This window comes from Drosophila grimshawi, unplaced genomic scaffold (assembly GCF_018153295.1).
Source record: "Drosophila grimshawi isolate 15287-2541.00 unplaced genomic scaffold, ASM1815329v1 contig_311, whole genome shotgun sequence".
Lineage (NCBI taxonomy): Eukaryota > Metazoa > Arthropoda > Insecta > Diptera > Drosophilidae > Drosophila > Drosophila grimshawi.
The window spans coordinates 4,798,433-4,816,821 of NW_025063098.1; the positions used below are offsets into that span (position 1 = coordinate 4,798,433).

The 18,389-nt window shown below is 40.7% G+C and overlaps 1 protein-coding gene across 1 annotated transcript; it reads right to left on the bottom strand.

Annotated features, from left to right (window-relative positions):
* Positions 1-258: 258 nt before the first annotated feature.
* Positions 259-17,603, bottom strand: LOC6563712 (uncharacterized protein DDB_G0283357). Its single transcript, XM_001990333.3, has 14 exons — positions 17,200-17,603; positions 15,899-15,989; positions 5,856-6,250; positions 5,692-5,792; positions 5,447-5,621; positions 3,969-4,363; positions 2,717-3,905; positions 1,751-2,644; positions 1,484-1,627; positions 1,232-1,412; positions 1,045-1,161; positions 853-976; positions 634-788; positions 259-572 (listed from the first exon to the last, which is right to left on the bottom strand). Exons 1-14 carry the CDS (start codon positions 17,217-17,219, stop codon positions 348-350), a joined length of 4,206 nt encoding a protein of 1,401 aa, XP_001990369.1. The 5' UTR covers positions 17,220-17,603; the 3' UTR covers positions 259-347.
* Positions 17,604-18,389: the final 786 nt, after the last annotated feature.

The following is an 18,389-nucleotide window of genomic DNA, read 5'->3' on the forward strand; positions in this document are numbered from 1 at the left end:
ACAACACGTTACCATGCTGACAAAGTTTTGAGTATTGGTGGTTAAAATTAAGCAGCCTAGGCATACAATAAAATTAGTTTAATTAGTAAGAAAATTCGAGTAGCAAAAATGAGTATAGTTAAAGTTAGGAGTTAGTTAGGAGATGTTGACCCTCTCAACGTTGACCTTTGTATAAATACAAATTCAAGTACATATGTAATTAAGTAAGTTAGGATAGGTTAATAACGTTTATATATATACATATATATATATATATATATATATATATATATATATATATATATAGGTATGCTCATTGGTATTGGTTAGTTTGTTTTAGACCTAAGCGGTGTAGCTATCAAAGCTCTCTAGACCAGATTGGTCACATGTGTGGTGTCCATGTGCTTTATTAAGACGTGTATAAAGGACATCTCCTTGCGCGCATTCTCCAGTATCACCTTGGGATCATCCGAAGTGCAGCGCAAGCAGTTTGGCGCAAATACCATGGCCAGATTCGATGAATCCATTTTGGTGCAGGTAACCACCTCCGGTACGGAGAATTGTTGCAAAAAGTGTATTAAATACGTTAGGACCTGTTCAATGAAAAACCAAATTAATTAAGTGATAATTAAAAGATTGATTATCTAAACTGACCAATTGATTGATTTGTGGCAACTTATTAACTATTTCTTTGGCTTTATCGGGATCCTCGGTATTCACGCAATCCTCATAATAATCATCCGGTATAAGCGGATCGTACAGTTCGCGATACCACAGCTTAAATAGACTAGCGGGCGCATGTGCATCAACTGTTGAACAAATATAGCATTAAGCATATAAGTAAACTGTGTTATAAACTTATTGACAACTTACTCATAGTGTTCTTATAATCAGGAACATCCCACCGATCCAAGCGATTCTTCATGCAATTGACCTCATCCACATCGGCGGATACACGAAAAATGCCCTCCGTTTGTTTGCCATTGAGCAGCAACACCTGCCACAGATCAAGCACCAAGATTGTTAAGCAATTGCATGCTTGAATTAAGGTCGAGTATTACTTACATGCTCGGCGAGCGTTGTTTGTATCCATGGTAATTTGCGCCCTGGATATTTATCCTTTTGCAGCTCCATTATCTCGGAGAGTGTATTGCCAAACATGCTGTTCCGGAGGATTTGTTGCTAAATACAAATAATACAATGATTAATTTGTCAAATAATTAAGTTATTTTGAATAAACCCAAACGCTTACCCGCGCCTGTTCCACTTCGTCCTCGGTGGGCTTCTTGGCCAAGCGACGGCCGCTGCTGCCAATGCGATCCAGACGACGACAGCAAACAGTCGCATAATGCGAGATCTGAACGTGTATGGGCCATTTGCAGACCTCCAGATAGCCAGTGGCAAACGAGGGATCACGATGACGATTCACGTAGCTGATTAAAAGGAAAACAGAGATTTACTTAAACAGTTCAAAAGGATATTGGGTAAAGGTAATTGCACTCACTTGAGCAGCGTGGGCTGAAATGTGGGCGAGGGCGGCACAAAGGATAAACAGATGGCCATCAGCTCCCAGCCGCGTATGAGTGACTCGCGCTTGGGATTCTCCGTGGTCTGGCGACACAGTTGCACATAAAGCTCATCGCGTAATCTGCAAGAGAAATTCAATTTGTATAATTAATTAAAGGAGCAACTTGAAAAGAATTTAATTTTGTTATCAAATAAATCATGACAAATTCTAATTTTATAATCTTCGTATTGTTATTTGACTTACTGCTGCTGTGGCAGGGAGGCGGTAATGATGTCAATGGCCACCGAGTTGAGGCTCATGCCGAGGCGCGCCTTGCGATCTCCCATGTAGATTTGCACCAGCTTGAACAGCTCAATGGCCGTCTTCTTGTCGGCTTTGTCGCGTGAGAGGGCCAACATGGGCCGACTGATGGCCTCCGCCGTCCAGCTGAGCATGTCGCGCACGGACGCCTTTTTGCGAAAGATGCCCTTGGAGTGCAGATTCAGATTGTCGGCGGCAAACTTCTCAATATCACATTCCTTCATGCAGGCCAACGTTGTGGCGCCGGGCGCACGTTCGCTGGGCGGAAAAATCTGCTGTATGGTGGGCTTTAGCGACGGTGGCGCCAACTTATGATTGACGCCACGGCTTAAACTGCTGCCGCCCGCCGACGACTGTGCTGTATTCGCAGTGGCCAAGTGTTGTTGTAGCTGTTGCGATTGCTGCTGCGATTGTTGCTGCGAGTGTTGCTGCTGCTGGCCATGATTGGGCTCATCTTTGGTTAGCTGACCGGCGGCTAGGCGCGAGATTTGACGATTGGGCGAGGGCAATGTCTGTGATTGCTTCTGTTTGGCGCTCGACGCATCGCTGGCATCCAAGTGCAGCAACTGCTGCTGCTGTTGCTGTTGCTGATGTGGCGGCGGCGGTGGCTGGCCCAACCCATGTGCATGACCGCCAAACGGATACGATGGCGTATTCGAGTAGAGCTGCTGGTTGTGCTGATGGTTGTACGGATGATGGCCCTGACCCGACGACGAGGAGGGACTGTGCGAGACGGTGTCATAGTACGAGATCTGATAGCGGGGCTTCGGCTTGGGCGCCGCAACTGTCTCCGTATTGCCGCCAATGCCCTCCAGCACGGCCTCAACGTTGTCGGAGCTGGCAATGCAAAAATAAATACATATTTAATAAGCATAGCATGAGTTTGGTTAGAGTTGAGTTATAGCTTACATATCTTCGCGTCCAGCTGGATCGTAGGGCGGATACTGATAGGCATAGTAGGAGACGCTGTCGCCCATATTGGCATAGTCATCGATCATGCCATAATTGTGCTCCAAGTAGCCGCCATGCGTATCTGAGCCACCATCCGAATCCTCATTGTCCGGCTCATGGCCCGACAGCGAATGCTCCGACTGACTATCCGAGTGATACGAATCCGAGTCACCGGCACCATCGCCATCGGCACCATAATCGTAGCGACCAAAAAGCTTCGCCTGCTCGATGATGTAGTGCTTAAGTGGCAGCAGATGTGGCATCTCCTGGCCACAGTTGCTATACAGCGGCGAAATGTTGCCATTGTCGTACTCCACATCGCTGTTGTCCGCCTGCAGATGCTGATGATGCTGCTGGTGCGACTTGGAGCGACGCGAGTCACGCTTCTCACCGGCGTTCTGTAGGGGATGATAGCCCTGTCGCTTATCCAGGCTGGAGCTGGCGCTGTGCCTCAACGAACCCTGGCCGGGAAAATGATGCGTTTGCGATCGATTAGCTGTGGAGTTATTCGATTTCTGTCGCCTGGCCGCCGAGTCATTGGAGCCCCTCGATGAGTGCGTCAGCATGCCGAGATTATCGGAGCCAGCGCTCGGTGAAATCGGCGCCGTTTTCCCCAGCGACATGCGCTCCAAACTGAGCAGATCTAGGGGGCCACAGCTACTGGGCTCCTGTATGCGAGGCGAATGCTGCTGCTGCAGTTGCAATTGCGGCGGCGGATTTGTGGAGCTGGTTTTTGCCTGACGCGAACTCTTCGTCTGCGGACTGATGGGACTCTGGGGACTGGAGTCGCTCGAGTGCTTCTTGTGGCCGCTGCTGTTGCTGCCAGCGGTGCTGGTCGCCGTATTGCTGCCACTGGCCGCACCACCGCCATGGCCCTTCGCATTGGTCGTGTGACGGCGTCGGCAGAGCGGTGTATTCTCCACAGACTTGAAGTATTTCTCGTGCATTGAATCATCGCTGGCGGCACCACCATAACCACCACCACCACCACCACCACCACCGCCGCCTCCGCCGGCGCCGATGCCACCACTGCCGTTTGCCTCAGCGCTGCTCTTGCGATAGGATTTGCTGTGATGTCCAGCGGCGGTCGGATTAAGGGAGGACAGAAAGCTGCCGGAACGCGCCAGCGACACCTTGTATTCGCGATCTGCAATCGTAAAGATAAAATATAAGAGTTCTATTCGAGCTGCATTTAAATTTTAATATTTACCGCCCATAGCTGCTGCAAAGGATTTGCCGGAAGAGGGAATCACGCTGGGCACGCCTCCTCCTCCTCCTCCTCCTCCACCACGTTGTGCGCTGCGTTGTTGTTGCTGCTGCTGCTGCTGTTGTTGTTGTTGGTGTTGTTGTGCGTAGTTGTACTGACGATCGGCATCTGGTGATATCTTCTTCTTCTGCGCCTGTGGCGTATGTATCGAATGTGTGGGTGAGGCAATATCGGATGACTTGGAGGAGCAATAGCCCTGCATGTGGCTGGGCAGTAGCTGATGATCAAAGTACTTGTTGCTATCAACGACGGCAACACTACCACCAACATACGATGAGGACGAGGACGAGCCATGCGGTAAATTATGTGAACTGGTGCTCTCTTGCAACATTTCAAAGCTGATACCGGAAACCGAGAGAGCAAAAGCAAATGATTTTTAATTATGCGTGTGTACGTGTGTGTGGCATGTGAAGCATGTGTGTGTGTGTGTGATGCGAAATATAGGCTAACACAATCAATAACATAATAATTACAATCAGAAATCAGTTGAACTAACCAGCAAACTAAATTACAACTCGACTAAATTATACTTTATACTAATCGAATCCATCTCATTTGTAATCTCAATATTTCAATACCAACAACTGGATTTAGGTCTGCTTTTAAGCTATATTGCTCTATAGCTATCTCAATTAAATGCGATTTTTAACAATACTTGATTGGTAGAGATTGGTATCTTGGGCACAGTTTCCATACTTTAAACTTATAATTTGTTTGTCAGGTTTTGTAACTCATTGAATGAAACCTCTTCGACCCCATAAAGTATATACATATATATTATTGATCAGTATTCCTAGCAGAGTCCATATAGCTATGTCCATTTATCCGTATATTTCTCCTTTCTTATCTTGATTAAACTTGGAATACACATCTGCAGTCAATACACGTCGTTGCCAGCTGAATCGTATAACTTTATCATCCAATTGTCATAGGAGCGATCGAACGAAGGATGAAAAACGTATTTGTTTACCAAGTACTCCTTACCAAACTCACCAGCTATGCGTACTCATGTGCTACTCACATTTGGACAACTATATCATATAGCTTCCATAGGTAAAATCGGACTCAAGATGGTTTCTATTAAGAACAACTTTCTTGTTCACCAAATTATCCTAAGCAGACTTTAAATGATTAACATTGGAATACTTTCATATTGGAATGCAGCTTTCATAGCAATTATAAATCGGTTTTTTAGATGTCAGCAATTTGATTGCGGTCTACAATGATATATAATCATTGGCCTAAAATAGGCGTTCCTTCTTGTTTTTTTTTATGGTCATTCACTGCAATTGTTGAGATTATGCGACAAAAAGATTTGAAAGCAAGCATTTTACAAATATTGCGTATACACCTAGTAAACCAAGCATTAGCTTTATATTATAGACTGCAAATCCTGTCCGAGCAGTATTATCAACACTTACGCGCCATTATCCTTGCCACTGCGTTGCTGTTTCTGCAATGAGCCCAGTCGCAATGCATCACTGGCAACGGGGGGTGCACCACCATTGGAGGCATCATTGAAGCGACGATAGCCATGCGCACTGGACAGACTCGAATCGCTTGACTTGCCCGATTCCTTGTAGTGATTGCAAGAGTCTGTAAAAAAAGATGATGATGATGATGAGTCACAAAAGGGGAATTCAATGACGTCACACGCTCTGCTTACCTTGCGACCGTCGGGAGGCGTAGGCCGGTTGATGCGGCTGCTGCTGCTGCTGCGGCGACTGTTGCATGTCCATCGAACGGGATGAGTCACCGGTGCCGACGCTGCAAGTGAAATGTAAATCAATGAAAATAATACCATACAAATTTCACCATTTTCGCGCTCACCGAAAACTTTGACGGCCCCGTGGACTAGAGATCATTTCAGAGTTGGTCGCCGTCGCTGGGCTGCTGCCCAGTTTCTCCTCGGAGCTGGCGACAACGCCATTGCCACGCTGTCCGCCACGCCCCTTCTTATTCGCAGCCGACATGGGCGATGGCTGCTGTTGCTGCTGCTGATGCTGCGGCGGTTGCTTCTGCGGCGTTGTCTGCTGCTCCCGTCGCTCGCTGGGATCAGTGTTCTGTTTGAGCGTCTGCAGCTTGGCCAGCGGAATGATGTCACACTTGCTCGGCCGATGCCAAACGGTCTTCTGCGTGGCCGCATTATAGTAATAGAAGCGCTGCGTATTCGTATCAAACAATTCCCACCATTGCGATGAGTCGGTGCGCTTAATTGGCACATCCTGTCCACGTCCACGGAAAGAGACAAATTGAGAATGAATTCAAGCGAATCAGTTGACTAAATCTCATATATAGCATATATATATATCATATATAGCATATATCATAGCTGCGTTTATCAACGACCCAAATAGTGTAGGTGTGTGTGAGTGATGTGCGTGCGTGTGTGTGTGTGTGTGTGTGTGTGGGAGGTGTTATGAATAATTATGTGTGTGTTCAAATCGTCGAGTGTCGAGTGAATTATGCGGCTATTGAGTGTTATTCACTTAATCCAATCGCTTTACTTAGTCAGGGTATTGAATAACGAATATTTAGCAAGAGTTTATTGAAAGTTAATACGCAGTAATAACAATGTGGAAAATATTGTTAAATTGAAATATTGATTTGTATTTAAGAAATTCATTTTGATTTCCATTTACTTCGATTTACTTTTATCGATTTAGAAAAAGTAAATTCCAAATAATTCCAAACTCGATTTTAGATCTTGTTTTAAGTATTTTTAAATTAGGCTAAAATATTTATTGGTTTTTCCTGGTATTTTATTTTCATCCCTAATAATATAATTGGGGGGTTTCATGCACTGCGACCAAGTTAGATCTGTTTAGCTCTTCTTCTACTGAGAATTCTGTATCCCATGAGCCCAATGAATAGTGTATCTTCTGCTGGCCAAGTTCATGCAATCAAATATGATTTTCGTTTGAGGATTGCTCCGCATTGTCACAAAATCAAAAGAACATCGCCTGATTTTAACTAGTTCAGCTAGTTGACCTTCAAGTCTACAGTTTCAGATAATATCAGTCTCGATTTGGCGTGTGTTATATTCGCATTCCTAAGTAATTAATTTCACTCTGTTAAACAATCCGCCCGAATAGCATAACACACATGTACACATATTTTCCCATTAATTAATATTTCTCAGAGTTTTTCAATTGCATAAATAGAACACCGCCTTTAATATCAAATGTCAATTTCAGCATCAGCAAAAAAGCAGAGTACGCTTTGCATCCAATATCTGTCAAAAGTTATAAGCACGTTTGCAAATTTCCCCTATTTATATTGCATACATATATTTCCAGAGAACTGACGTAAGTTGTACCCTCCCCCACCCCAACCCTATTCCATGACTTGACTATAGAAATTATCTCAACGATTCTGGTGCAAAACGGTGTTTTTTTTTTTCTTTTTAATTGACTTTTAACTGAAGTGTTCTGCTTGATTTCGCCTTAATCAGCAATTGTGGAGCCCAAAGCAATCAGCTGCATCTTTTGAGTTATGCTTTCGTTGTTGTTGCAACGTGGGTTTTATAATCGGCTCATCAACTCTTAAGAGCGCTTGACAGAAACTCAAGTTTTCTTTTTGACCAGGCCCACATTTTCAGCTCACATACAAACCATCTCTCTCTCTCTCTCTCTCTCTACCAACCATGTATACCTGTCTCTCTCTGTCCCTATGGCGAAGTCACGGCTGCATGTTGCTACCAAGCTGACCTTGAACTTTTTAGCTGCAGCTGCGCGCCACAGTCAGTTGCAGGCTGCAAACAGAGGCCGAAAGACAGGCCCTGACCCAGGCTCACATGTATTTCTCTTTTAATCTGCAGCATTGTTGTTGTTGTTCTTGTTGTTGTTGCTGTTGTTGCTGCTGTTGTTGCTGCTGTTGTTGCTGCTGTTGTTGATGTCGTTTTGTGGTTTGATAACACAGCCGCACACAATACAATGCCGTCCGCCCACCCACTCTACCCAAAACACACATATTACATTGAAAGCTTTCAGCTCGGCTGCTTTTCATTTCTGGTTTTCATTTCCATTTCCATTTCAAGCCTCAACTGTGTCGCGCGACGCAGTTGCATAATTTTCAGTGGGCGCGGCCAACGCGTTGATTGGGACAAGGCTGCTGCTGCTTGCTGCCAGCAGAGGCAAGCAGAGCTAACTATAGCATCAGCATCATCGTTACGCTTTTTGCATTGTTGCGCTTCCAACTGTCAGGCAGACAGTCAGCCAGTCAGTCAGTCAGTCATCCATTCAGGCATTGCAGCCGGACAGCCATCGCTTAAGTAGGTCTATTTCACTCTGGCGCCTTCCCCTTTGAACCACTATCCCGCCCCACTTCGTTTGGCTTTTTCTTTTTTCTCAGCGTGTGCCACATGCTGCAGCTGAACGAAGAAGCAGTGACAGCAGCAGCCACAACAAAACTAACACAAATACGAACATTTATTTGCAGCACTTTGATGTTTGAATGCTCTTGCTTTTGTTGCAGTAAATATTAGACAAGACTAAGAAGAGTATTATATAATATAATAAGAGTAGTATATATATTTATTTTAAAAGATTATCGATTTATAATTAACAATAAAAAGCAAGCTCGATAGATATAATAAAGAGATTTGATTTAACTAAATACTCTCAGTAATAGAAATATTTTCTAAGGATACTGAAATGTGGTACAAAACTTTCTCCGAAGAAATTCAGAGTATTTATTTTTTACAGATTTTGTATATTCTGACCAACAATAGTTAATAAGTCAGTACAAAACTTGGAGTTAACGATTTATTCATTTATTGCTGAGCAATGGCAATTGGCAATGTTCAAAGTATCCTCCATAAAATGAGAGTATATTAAATAAAAGTATGGACTGATGGCTATGTCTCCGTATTCTGCCTCCGACACGTCCTCAATTTGGCCTTGTGCGATATACCGAATATTTTGTAATTATGGAAATACAACAACAACAACAACAACACCAATAACAACAATTATAAGAGAAACAACAACAACAAACAATGGGGCTACATCTTTATCTCATTGATGGAATTTGTGTTGTGCTTCCATTTATGAAAATGAAATTAGAACAACGCACATTGGTCGAATAATTTTGAGGAAAATCTGTCAAAATTAATATGCATGGATTATATTTATGAATGTGCATAGTATTTGTGGCAGAGAGTACAAAAACAACATACAAATAAGATAAAAACATAAGAAACTGAAAAGATTTATAATTATTAGTCATAAGCGAATACGCACAACATTTAAATATGAGTCAAATTCCCAACTAAAGGAACATTTCAATAACAACATATATTTATATAATCACACATGACAAATGTACTTCTTTGATATGCAGAAAATAACAAAGTACATAAATTTGGCTGCACTTTGGTCTTCAAATTGCACAAGTTTAGATCTATTTGAAACATCTCTCAAGCGTAACTCAATTAAAATTGTATTTATTTCTGCTACGCTTGAATTTTGTAAACTTTATCTCAATGAATTCTATTCTTAGCCATCTGAAGTTTCGTTGTTTTAATTGCTTAAATTCCGTGACTTCAGCAAAATAATAAAAAAAAAGAAAGATAGAAATAGCACAATTGCTTTTGGGTAATGCGCATTCCAAAAGCATTAAAAGTTCATTAAATTTGCTGCTTTTGGTTCGCATTGTTTTGCTCTGACTTATTGAAAAATAATTTTAGCTTTTAATCAGTGGCAATATATACATGAATCTTATACGCTTGAAGCATGAAGCACGCACAATTCTAATCAGCGAATGGGGCCGGTCCGCCTATCAGCGTTTGTCTGCCTATTGCCGAGGTCAGTAATGGTCCGCTCCCAACCAACCACCCCCTCCCCAAACCCCAATCCCATTAGCTCCACATAAATGGCCAGCACATCTGTGAATCATGCTCCGGCCACATAAAAAAAAGAGCCAGAGATGAAAAAATAAATGAAACGTACACTCAAATTCGTTCATAAACATCAAGCTTTTTTTTCATGTGCTGTTGTTGTTTATAAATTAGGTCATCATCGATATTTAAAAAAAAAATAGATAGAAAAGGAAAACTAAACATAAAGAAAACAAACTTCAAGCGCGGCACAGACCTAAAAATAACCGGGGCGATAACATCTGACTGCAATAACGACATCAAAAAAACAACAAACAAACAAAAAATAAATTCACATTTTTCTTTTTTTTGTCTATTTATTTCTTTTTGCAAAATCAATTTGAAATGTGTCACCAGTCGGGAAAATGGAATGTCAAGCATGGAATAGCTAATAAATATTATTGTGCATCATTTTATACGAGTATTTGTATCTGGCTAGCCCAGCGTCTGTCTGTCTGCAAAAATATACTTAAAATTTCTTTTTTTTGTGATTCAGCAACACAAAATTAAAGCAAAATAATTTTTAAATAAAAGAACAACATTCAGGCTAATTATGATTATAGTTTCATTGGAACTACATTCCAAATTGCTTGTAAACATAACAAATGCAGACAGAATGGAATTTAATGAGATTCTTTATTGGTCATTTGAGAGCAGTTTTTATCGTAATTTAAATATCAAAAACTTGTCGCATAGTTTGCCATATACCATAACATTTGTAGGGTGGTAGAAAGTCGTATAGACTCGATTGCAACATTTGGTTAAATGTGGTCGATTGATAACGAATTGAGTTAATGGCGCGTGCAGAGTTGTCGACATTATTTCAATTAAGCTTTCAAAAGTGAATGATATATATAGAAACTATATATATGAGTATATCCATATATGTGATCTGCCAGACATACTATGATAATTATAAAACTGGTAGACATATTTAAAAATTAACATATGTATGTGCCTAACATACAAAAATAATCCCCATTAATGACACCATCAATTATAATTAATGAAATTTTATGTGAATTATAGAATTCAAAGAAATCTTTGACAATGCATACTAAAAATAAAGCCATGTAAGTCCCAAATTTTTGTCGGTGGAGTTTCTTAAGACCCCATTGATCTGTGTATAAAGTTTCATTCATGTCGCAAGCGTGCCACATATGAAACCAATTCGATTGACTCATTCACTTGTGGCAACGGAAACTGATAGCTATTGCAACAAACATTTAACGAATTTGAATGACAAACAGTTTGATTTATAGTACAGTTCTAGTTGGCGAAAGAGAATCTCTTATATTGGCTATCAATCATATCAATGAAGTTAACTTTTCATTGGACATATTTTAAACGTCATAAATAAGTCGTCAAATTTCCTGTAACATGTAAAACTAAGAAGCGAATTCCATTAGCGATATTTATGCGCATTTAATTGCCACTGTAATTGCCAATAAATTTATGCAGGCCATGCAACAGCTTGGCCAGGCTCATAACCCACTTGGCCACAAAAACAAACAGGAAGTTGTAGAGGCCAAAAACGATAATAGCGATAGCTAATACGATAGTCTAACGATATATGTACGTATAATGAAAAGAAAACCAAACAACAAATTGAAATATTTTGACGATTGCGTAGCACGGCCCCCAAAACCATAGGCACCCATAGGCACATTTGGAGGAGTGGGGGGGGATAGCACCCCTCCCCGCCACGCTGCACGCTGCACGGCTGAAGAGTTTGGACTGAATTGGCGGACGCACGTAAGCATTATCGTTGCCTGCTTCTCGTCTCTTGCTGCGTTTTGTAACACTAAACGAGCGTGTGGGCAACTTTTCTGTGCTTCTTTCTTAACCGGAAGTTTTACAAAGGCAAATGAGCAAAAAGTATGAAAAAAAAGAAAAAGAAAGAAATAGCAGACCGACAGCGAGGGGAAGTAAGCCAAGAGTTATAATAAAAAGTTTAAGCATCGAGCTTAGATGAAGCACGACTTCTGAATGCCCTGTAATTGTGTAATTGTACCCGGCATCTAAAATTTAATTGTGTTTGGCAGAATTGTTGAGATCTTAATAGTTTATCATAAGCAATTATGCAGATTTTAATCAATTTTAATTATCAAAAATGACCAGTAAAATAATATAAATAAATGACAAATAAATAAATATGGCATTTTGCTTATAATAGCCAATAGACCAGTTTTCGAAATAAGTTTACAGGGCATCACAAATAGACAGTGGACTCAACTTGCTGTGCATAAATTTCAAATCACGTACAATGAACGTAGCAATTGTTGCTGTCTTTGTCATTACGCTGCTTGCTGGTGACACCAAAAAAAAAAAAGAGCAGCAGCAGCAGCAGTGGCAAGAAGAAGCAGAAAATATCCGAAGAAGCGCCGCAGCGACGACGTCATTAAAACAAAAAGCTGCCAAAGGCAAAAACTTTGAAAGCGGCGACAACACAAAAAAGTTGTTGCTAATTTAAAGCGCGTCCGCAGCTGGGTGGGCGTGCAAGGGAGAGTGAGATAGAACGAGAGAAAGAGAGAGGGAGAATGAGAGAGAGAGTGAGAGTGAGAGTGAGGGCAGGGTGAACGAGTTAAAAAAGAGTGCGTGTTTGTGTGTGTCAGCATTTTGTTCCTTTTGTTGTAGTCTGTTGTGCCCTGTGCACGCTGAGCTGCATCAAATGAATAGATTATATTGTGCAGCTAAAAGGATTCTTCATTCACTTCCTCATGGCAACTTGACAATAACTGCAGCGTCATCTGCGTCGGCGCCAGCAGCACTGCTGCAGTCGAATTTAGGGCATATGTTTAGGGTTATGCTCTGTTTAGGGCATTTTCATTTTTAGATGACGTTTGTGTGCGACAAAAAATAAGTATATAATTCAAAATATATCAATGTTTATTAATACACGTGCTATGTAAATATATACAGCTATCTCTCTGTCAATTCATTAATCGATATACAGTGTCTCAGACCTTATTTCGACCAGTATTTGCCAAAATTGTAATTGCCTGCCACAAACGAATTATACATTATTTTTCAAAAATTCCAAAGACCGGTGGAAGGTACATACATATATTAACCATCAAAATGAATAAATGATCCCAATAAACTGGGGTGTTCCCACCTGCTCGGTAGTGTACCTTAATTTATGATCAATGCTTATTTCGAATGGACACCTGAGTGCAAAACAACAAGGCACCAAACAAGATTTTCACCGAACAGGAAGAGCGAAGTATCATCAGGAAAATAAGGGAAAATTCTAAGCTATCGGCTCCAAAACTGACTCAACAGGTGCAGGATGAAATGGGGAAAAAGTGCAGTGTGGAAACTGTGCACGGCGGAGGAAGTGTCATGGTATGGGCATGTATCTCGGCAGCCGGTGTCGGAAATTTTGTGTTTATTGAAACAACAATGGACATAAATCTGTACCTCAATAAATTAAAGGAAAATTTACTCGAAAGTGCCGAGAAGGTAGGAATCCGATGTACTTTCCGGTTCTTCCAGGACCACGACCCTAAGCCCCCCATGATAATTCCACCGGCCCAGCCTCTAGATTTAAATGATATTGAAATTTAAATTATATGGGCTCTGCTGGAAAATAACAACCGGAATCACAGCATATCCAACAAACAGGATCTCAAAAATGCTCTGCTGGATGAGTGGAGCAAAATTAGCCCAGAAACTAAACTTGTTAAGGCTAAAGGATATCATACTACATATAATATCATCTATATGTTACATATATTATTATATGTTACATATTAACATCCTCATATTAATTAACTAATTAATATTTTCATAAAAACTTTCTTTATCAAACGTGATATAACATGTAAGAAATTGGCATTTCAACATTTTGCGTTCGTTTTCTTGTCTACGCTTTATAACACTTTAAATTTATTGCTAGACACCAGTCGAAATAAGGTCTGAGACACTGTATATAAGGCTAATGAATGCAAATCACAGTGTATTAAAAGCAGCGACTTGTGCAAATGGCGTATCAGTTGACGTTCACTTCCTGCAGCGTAGCACGCGGTTACACAGCGAACCAGGCACAAGTGTTGGGAAGTGTAGGCGATGACTCAAAAGAGAGCGAGAGTGACAAAAATCCAAAAACCGATGGGCAAACACACAAACACACACACAAGCACACGCACAGAGACTTACACAGACAGGAAGGAATGCGAAGAGAGTGCATGCAGAAGGCTTCGCTGTGCGACTGCATAATGTGCACACACACATATCTGTGTGTGTGTGTGTATAGCTGTTAAAAAGGGTCGCAATAAATCACTGCGCAAAATGGACAATAAAACCAAAGTGAAGCCAAAGGCAAAGCAAGCGCCGTTTGCAGTATGTCGCTGGGCAAAAAAAAAAAATGTGCTGCACAGTGCATGCGAAACCTTTTCATTAAGGCCATACACGCAACCAGACACAGAACACACACACACACACACACACACACACACACACACACAGCACACACACACGCACACACACACGCACACACACACACACACACGCACACACATACACACCAATAGCAGCGAAACGAGGACGCAGTTGAGGACATCATTGCAGGGCAACAACAAAATCAATGAAGTTTTCACTACTTCCGGCAGCAGTGCAAGAAAAAGGCAGCAACAAAGCCACTGGCAGACCTTCTGTTAGCTGTGGGTGTGTGTGTGTTTGCCTTACAGCTTTTGCCTTGGCCAGACGTCTCAAGTTATTAGCCAGCGACACCTTTCGCTAATGCCGCATTAGCCAAACACGAACATATGCAATGAAAGGGGGCGCTAAATAAAGCTACCGAAAAGAGGTGTGCAAACAAAGTGCAGTAGCAGCAGTCTCCCTCCCTCCCTCTCTCTCTGTCGCTCTCCATTTCTCTTTGCCTCTGATGATGTGTGCTCAGCTCAGAAAGCAAAAGTTTGTGCAGGAACGCAATGAAATAAAGTAGGGTATTACACATGTATGTTTGTATGTATGTATTAGCTATGATAAGTAAACGCTTATATTGAAAATGAATGATGTATATATGAGCCATTTATCTTTTCTTAGACATTTTTATATTAATATGCGCAATGTATCTATTCTTAGACATTAGTATCTTTGACTATGTACTACGTAAAACAAGAGAATTAACTTAACAAAATGTCTATATAATATTTGATTTCACTATTAAATATTTATTTGAAAAGCCAATGAATAATGTAAATGTGAGAGATTAATTGATGAGTCAATTACATATTGAAAATACTTTTTATTGCTTTTAGTTGAAATTACAATACTATTTTATATTATTTGAATTTTTTAGCCCACTTTCTGCTAACCCATGCAATAATCCATTCGATATGGCCATGCCCTATGGCAATCGATCGAGTGTTACGCAAAGAATTCCTCAATTAATATTACAATTTTTGTGAATAAAATTAATTAACATGGTTCACGCCATTGACGAACTGGGTCAAACAATTTTCCATATGCATCTATATGTACATATATATATATCTATATATATATATAAACACATACGTATATTTTGCTGTAAAATTTGCAAAACAAGTGACCCAAGTCAATTGAGCAAAGGCCAAACAAGAAATACAAACTCGACAAGTTTGCACAACGATGAAGACTGAATACACTTAAAGACTTTTTCATTATTTAAATATATGTATATATATTTCTACATGCTCAAAAAAAGTATTGTTCAACGAAAATATTCTGGATACAATATGATTTCCTTGCAAAGGCCTTGATAAGCCAGGGTTGCAACATAAATGCTAAAATAATACTACCGACTGCAATGGCATAATAAAAAAAGCTGATAAACCCAACGAGTTCATTAGCCCCCACGCTGCCAATTGCGACATTTGGCAATTAGCCTGTGAGTGTTAATGAAGCGCACTGTACACACACACACACAAATATACACACACATGTGTGTAAATAATATAATTAATTTGATTGTTTATTGACTATAAACGTAAATGATTCGTTTACTTACCTCGGGTGGATCCCAGACACACTCGCCAGTTGTTAGATTGGCGTACATATGCTCCTTGGTCCGTGGCTCGATAATTTCTACCCATTCTATTCTGTAATCCAGAAAGAGATATACACAAACACACACACACACACACACATATACACAGACAGAGATTAGGAGTGTGTGTGTGAGTGAGTGAGGGTGTGTGCATTAGAAAACGTAACATAAATAAAGATATTAACATGCTGCTATTTTAAAGTTAAATGGCATCTCTGGTATGCAGCACAAGATGCACCGTCAAAAGTACAACTTATAACAACAACAACAGCAACAGTAACAAAATTTGGCGCACACGCACCCAAAATTTCATTCAATGCTTCAGTCATCCATTCATTCATTAAAGCAAAAAACCCGCAAAGATCTATTGCAAAAGAGGAACAAGCAAACCAAAAAACGCCCAAAAATAAAAATACCACCCACTATCCAAAAAAAAAAAAGAAGTTCCACCCAAATTGCCCTGTGCGTGAATCGTCGTCGCCCTTTAAGTATGTGTGTGTGCGTTGGTTTTCCCCCATGGTTTCCTTGTTTTGGCCTTTTCTCCACACACACACACACGCAATCATACAAATATATATTTTGTCAAACATTTTCCGGTTTTTCCTTATTCGAAGCTGCAGTTGAGAACGCCGCGCCGTCCTTCCACATACATATACACAGAGAGCGGTCGCTCTCTCTTCTATCTGTCTCTCTCCCTCTCTTTTGTCTCTCTCTCTCTCTCTCTCTCTCTTTTGCACTCAATCGCTCTTTTCGTGTATATGTATGTACTTGAACGGCCGCGGGTGCCAAACAAAAACGACGCTTGTTGCCGCGCCTTGCAAGAAAATCGATTTTGCAGGCTAAACTGCATACATTTTTGGGGCCACAACCAGCATTCAATTAAGCGAAAGGAGCTGGAGGAGCAATGCAACCCACACACACACAAGCACGAACGCACGCACCCAGGCACACACACACACGCACACACAAATTCACAGACAGCTGCGGCTGGCATAGCCAGCTAGCCCTAAACGGGGAGGGGCTCTCTTGCTCTTGCATTGTGTATAATATTTTCGCACTTCCCCACACATAAAACAACAGTTTTAAACCAACTTATTAAGCAAAACAAATTTACGCCCGTTGTTGTTGCTCTTTCATTTGTATACACATTTCGACATATTTCGCTTGGCTTGGTGCTTGTGCTGCTGGTAGCTAGTTTGTCTTGTTGTTGCTGTTGTTATTGTTATTATATCCAGTGCTAGTTATAGTGTAACGGCACACACCTTTCACAACTTGAACTCATTTTTTCAACGCTTTATTACGCTCGGCGGTCGTCGGTCGCTGTCTCCTTTTGCTATTTCTGCAGCTGCTGCTTCTTTTTTTCTTTCTTTACACATGCACCCCACTATTAATATTTGTGTTCCACTACTACAACTCCACTTTATTTTCCGGATTCGGGGGCTAGCTGGCAGCGAAATGCAATTTTTCTTGCTTTCGATTGATTTTTACTCCCACTTGAACTCCTTTTTCACATTGCCTTTGCCACGGACGCGTGGTCAACACTTTCACAATTATGATATAATTTACAGGCCATATTTTCGCTTTGCTTTTCGCTTGCACAAATGCATTTTCTTTTCCAACTATTTATGTGGCCGCGTTTATAATTAAAAATAATTCATCCGTTCTGCATTCACACGCCGCCACCACTGTTAACGAACTGTAAAACGTCAGCTGTTTTCGTTTGAGAACACAATCGATAAAAATATTAAATCGATTTAAAAATTGCTATCGACTCTGTTAAATTTTAACATAACTGTAATTGCCAGGTGTTTTCGTCTGTTAACAAGCAAGGTTTTATCGAAAGCAACGTCTGTTTGAGAGGTATTCCATTTAAATCAAATTTTAGGAAGTCCAATTTTCTAATAGGATAACACATAATATAATATTCTGCGCGCTGGCACATGCAAATCTAATTCAACGCTGCTGCTACTTTGTTTGCTTTGTTCCAAGAGCAAGTGTGGCCAAATCAAAACAAATTTGTACATTGTTATCGTTTCTTGTAAGTTACACTTGGCCACATTTAAGTAACCGTTAAATGAAGTCTTTACTACAGTTTGTAAATAAATTTCTCGAGGAAGAAACCAGTTTACTGCTAAACAAAACTGTCAGATAATTTTCATATATTTTACGTTCATTGAATTTTATTGAAATTTTGCGAGTTAATACAAAAACGAAAACGGAAATTATTGCAATTAACATTAAAAACGCCCGCTCACCATTACAATGCCATTGAAAAAGGTTTGCTTAATACTATGGTTAACTGATTTTTACAATTACTATAAGAGTGTCTCGGTTCTTGTCTACAAAAATGTAAAATAATAGTCACATTTAAAATTGCATAATTCTAGACAATTCTAGACAAGTGATGTTAGAGTATGACGTACATATTGTTTCGAGAAATTCTCATGCATAA